We start from the raw sequence: 5,000 nt of genomic DNA on the forward strand, positions 1-5,000 counted from the left end.
TGCGTGTGTCTGTGGGTGCGTGTGTCTGTGGGTGCGTGTGTCTGTGGGTGCGCGTGTGTCCGTGGGTGCACGTGTCTGTGGGCGCGTGTGTCTGTGGGTGCGTGTGTCTGTGGGCGCGTGTGTCTATGGGTGCGTGTGTCTGTGGGCGCGTGCGTCTGTGTGCGCGTGCGTCTGTGGGCGCGTGCGTCTGTTTGCGCGTGTGTCCGTGTGGGTGCGTGCGTGTGTTTGTGCATGTGCAGGAAAGGAGAAGCTGCGTATGAAGCCCCGCAGCACTCACGAGCTCTCGGTGGAGCAGCAGCTGTACTATAAGGAGATCACGGAGGCCTGTGTCGGGTCCTGCGAGGCCAAGAGAGCCGTAAGTGTCTGTTTACAGACCCAGAAGCCTTAACACAGTATCTGACAGAACCAGACCAGAAGAACCGACTGAGCGGCTGGTCTGCTCACTCCTGCGTGGAGGACGAGGTTCCTCAGCTCTGCATTCAGGAATATAACCAGTCAGTCAATCAGTCAATCAGCCTTAATTATCACTGAGAAATACTTTGAGGGTGACCCTGATTTTCAGTGTAGTAGAGCATTGAATAGATAGAGCTCAAATGAACAGAACTCCGTACACAAATGAACAGAAAGCCAGACGGGATCAACAACAAAAGAATTATGCGAACAGATATGATTTAATTAAGCCAAGGAAAGATGAAATATAAACTGGTATGATTTTAAGAAGTGAGTTTTAGAGACTGTAGTGATTCTAAAATGCAGATTAAAGCAGATTCACTTCAGTAAAACACTCTGTATCTCTCACATGCATCTCTCTCTCTCTCTCTCTCTCTCTCTCTCTCTCTCTCTCTCTCTCTCTCTCTCTCTCTCTCTGTCTGTAGGAGGCACTGCAGAGTATAGCCACAGATCCAGGCCTGTATCAGATGCTCCCTCGTTTCAGCACCTTCATCTCTGAAGGAGTGAGTTTTCATTCTGTCTTTACTTTCTATATAAATAATGAGCGGCTCTATTAACTTTATATCTGCAGTCCTGAGTTATGATCTGACTGACTGGGTCATAAATTCAAACAACAGAAGCAAATATTATAAAAATATGTAGGAATTATGGCTCATCCTAGAGTAACTAAGAGAAATCCTCTCTCTCTCTCAGGTGCGTGTGAATGTAGTCCAGAATAATTTAGCCCTGCTGATTTATCTGATGAGGATGGTTAAAGCTCTGATGGATAATCCGACACTCTACCTGGAGAAATATGTATGTATAAATTTTACTTATTTAATGTTTTATTGTTATTGCTCATGTATTTGTTCTCCACACTGCTGATTTTGGCTGATTGTACAACAGTTAGCCCCACCCACACCATCTAATTGGTTTTTCATCAGTTGTGTAACGTCACACTGATCGCTGGGTGACAGCAGTTCTTACTCTGAACAAACCGCCGTATTAACAGAGCGGTTTATGAGCGGCGCTCAGAGTTTCTGTACTAAATATCTTCATAAGCTCAATGTGTTCAGACGTCTTTACAGTGGTGGTAAAACATTCCTCCAATAGCCTTCTGGCTTGTCCAGGTGATCTTCAGCAGACTGCAGACGAGCAGCAATGTTCTTTTTGGAGAACGTTGGCTTCTCCTGGCAACCCTGCCATGCACATCATTGTTGTTCAGTGTTCTCCTCATGGTGCACTCATGAATGTTAACATTAGCCAGTGTGAGAGAGGCCTTCAGTGGCTTAGAAATTACCCTGGGGTCCTCTGTGACCTCGCCGAATATCACATGCCTGGCTCTTGGAGTGATCTTCGTTGGTCGACCACTCCTGGGGAGGGAAACGATGGTCTTGAATTTCCTCCATTTGTACACAGTCTGTCTGACTGTGGTTTGGTGGAGTCCAAACTCTGTAGAGATGGTTCTGTAACCTTTTCCAGCCTGATGAGCATCAACAGCTCTTTTTCTGAGGTCCTCGGAAAGCTCCTTTGTTCAGGCCGTGACACACTTCCATAAACGTGTGTAGTGAAGAGCGGACTTTGACAGATCCTCAGTTCTTTAAATAAAACAGGGTGCCCACTCGCACCTGATCGTCATCCCACTGATTGAAAACACCTGACTCTAATTTCACCTTCAAATGAGCTGCTAATCCTACAGGTTCACAGACTTTTGCCACTCATAAACATGTAATACTGGCTCATTTTCCTCAATAAACAAATGACCAGTATAATATTTTTGTGTCATTTGTTTAACTACTTTTGGGACTTAGAAAATCTGATGATGTTTTAGGTCATATTTATGCAGAAACTTTGAAAAATTTTTGAAAAAGGGGTGGAGTTACTGGGATTGTGTGACTGAGAACTAAAGATGAAGCTGGAGTCACCTTCTAACTGTCTGTTCTACCTTAAGTGGCCCCAGAATATAACAGACAGTTCAATTAGAGCCCACTCCAGCCTCACAGGTGGTCTTACATCACTGTACTGTGCCATAGCTGCACGAGCTGCTGCCGGCCGTGGTGACGTGTATCGTGAGTAAGCAGCTGTGCTTGAGGCCAGATGTGGATAATCACTGGGCTCTGAGGGACTTCGCTGCCCGACTGATGGCACAGAGCTGCAAGACCTTCAGCACCACCACCAACAACATCCAGTCCCGCATCACCAAGACCTTCACCAAGGTCAGCCCAGCCCCTCCGGGTCATCTCCACATCAGCTTTACTCAGTTAGAGTACTTTATCTAAAGCCCCGCCCATTCAGCTAGCAGCAGTTTAGCCCCACCCATTCAGCTAGCAGCAGTTTAGCCCCACCCATTCAGCCAGCAGCAGTTTAGCCCCACCCATTCGGCCAGCAGCAGTTTAACCCCTCCCATTCAGCCTACAGCAGTTTAGCCTCACCCACTCAACCTACAGCAATGTTTCAACCTGGAATGGTTTTTCATAAAGCAAGAAAACACGACAGCCAGTCAGAGCAGAGCTCATTTACATAAATCTCTCTTAAAGGCACAGTAAAACAGTTTGTGTAATTCTAAAGGATAAACTGAGGTGGGAAAACTTTTGTTTTTTCTACATGTACATTTATTTACATTAATGGCAGTTGGCTGATGCTCTTCTCCAGAGCGAATTACAGTTTGATCATTTTACACAGGAAGGTGAAGGTGGTGTTAGGAGTCTTGCCCAAGGACTCTTATTGGTATAGTGTAGGGTGTTTACCCAGGCGGGGCACTGAACCCCAGTCTACAGTGTAGAACGCAGAGGTGTGACCCACTACACTAACCAACCACTATATACCCACTACACTAACCAACCACTATATACCCACTACACTATACCAACCACTATATTCCCACTACACTAACCAACCGCTATATACCCACTACACTAACCAACCGCTATATACCCACTACACTATACCAACCACTATATATCCACTACACTAACCAACCACTATATTCCCACTACACTACACCAACCGCTATATACTCACTACACTATACCAACCACTATATAACCACTACACTACATCAACCACTATATAACCACTACACTACACCAACCGCTATATACACACACTACACTACACCAACCGCTCTATAACCACTACACTACACCAACCGCTATATACCCACTACACTATACCAACCACTATATACCCACTACACTATACCAACCGCTACATACCCACTACACTACACCAACCGCTATATACCCACTACACTACACCAACCGCTATATACACACTACACCACACCAACCGTTATACTCACTACACTACACCAACCACTATATACCCACTACACCACACCAACCACTATATACTCACTATACTACACCAACCGCTGTATACCCACTACATTATACCAACCGCTATATACTCACTACACTACACCAACCGCTATATACCCACTACACTATACCAACCACTATATACACCCGCTACACTATACCAACCGCTATATATACCCACTACACTATACCAACCACTATATACACCCGCTACACTACACCAACCACTATATACCCACTACACCACACCAACCACTATATACTCACTATACTACACCAACCGCTGTATACCCACTACATTATACCAACCGCTATATACTCACTACACTACACCAACCGCTATATACCCACTACACTATACCAACCACTATATACACCCGCTACACTATAACAACCACTATATAAACCCACTACACTATACCAACCGCTATATATACCCACCATACTACACCAACCGCTATATACCCACTACACTACACCAACCACTATATACCCACTACACTATACCAACCGCTATATACACACACTACACTACACCAACCGCTCTATAACCACTACACTACACCAACCGCTATATACCCACTACACTATACCAACCGCTATATTCCCACTACACTATACCAACCACTATATACCCACTACACTACACCAACCGCTGTATACCCACTACACTACACCAACCACTATATACCCACTACACTATACCAACCGCTACATACCCACTACACTACACCAACCGCTATATACCCACTACACTACACCAACCGCTATATACACACTACACCACACCAACCGTTATACTCACTACACTACACCAACCACTATATACCCACTACACCACACCAACCACTATATACTCACTATACTACACCAACCGCTGTATACCCACTACATTATACCAACCGCTATATACTCACTACACTACACCAACCGCTATATACCCACTACACTATACCAACCACTATATACACCCGCTACACTATACCAACCGCTATATATACCCACTACACTATACCAACCACTATATACACCCGCTACACTATACCAACCACTATATAAACCCACTACACTATACCAACCGCTATATATACCCACCATACTACACCAACCGCTATATACCCACTACACTATACCAACCGCTATATACCCACTACACTACACCAACCACTGTATACCCACTACACTACACCAACCACTGTATACCCAGTACACCAACCATTATATTCCCACTACATTACACCAACCACAACA

The 5,000-nt window shown here is 45.0% G+C and overlaps 1 protein-coding gene across 3 annotated transcripts in view; it reads left to right on the forward strand.

Annotated features, from left to right (window-relative positions):
- taf6 (TAF6 RNA polymerase II, TATA box binding protein (TBP)-associated factor) overlaps positions 1–5,000 on the forward strand; it is an 18,220-nt gene that overhangs the window by 7,621 nt on the left and 5,599 nt on the right. For all 3 annotated transcript variants that reach the window (XM_037533744.1, XM_037533743.1, XM_037533742.1), the window contains exons 7-10: positions 240–355; positions 876–953; positions 1,144–1,245; positions 2,463–2,645. In XM_037533744.1, the coding sequence (XP_037389641.1) occupies positions 240–355; positions 876–953; positions 1,144–1,245; positions 2,463–2,645 (479 nt within the window). The remainder of the gene's footprint in view (positions 1–239; positions 356–875; positions 954–1,143; positions 1,246–2,462; positions 2,646–5,000) is intronic.

This window comes from Pygocentrus nattereri, chromosome 23, assembly GCF_015220715.1.
Source record: "Pygocentrus nattereri isolate fPygNat1 chromosome 23, fPygNat1.pri, whole genome shotgun sequence".
Lineage (NCBI taxonomy): Eukaryota > Metazoa > Chordata > Actinopteri > Characiformes > Serrasalmidae > Pygocentrus > Pygocentrus nattereri.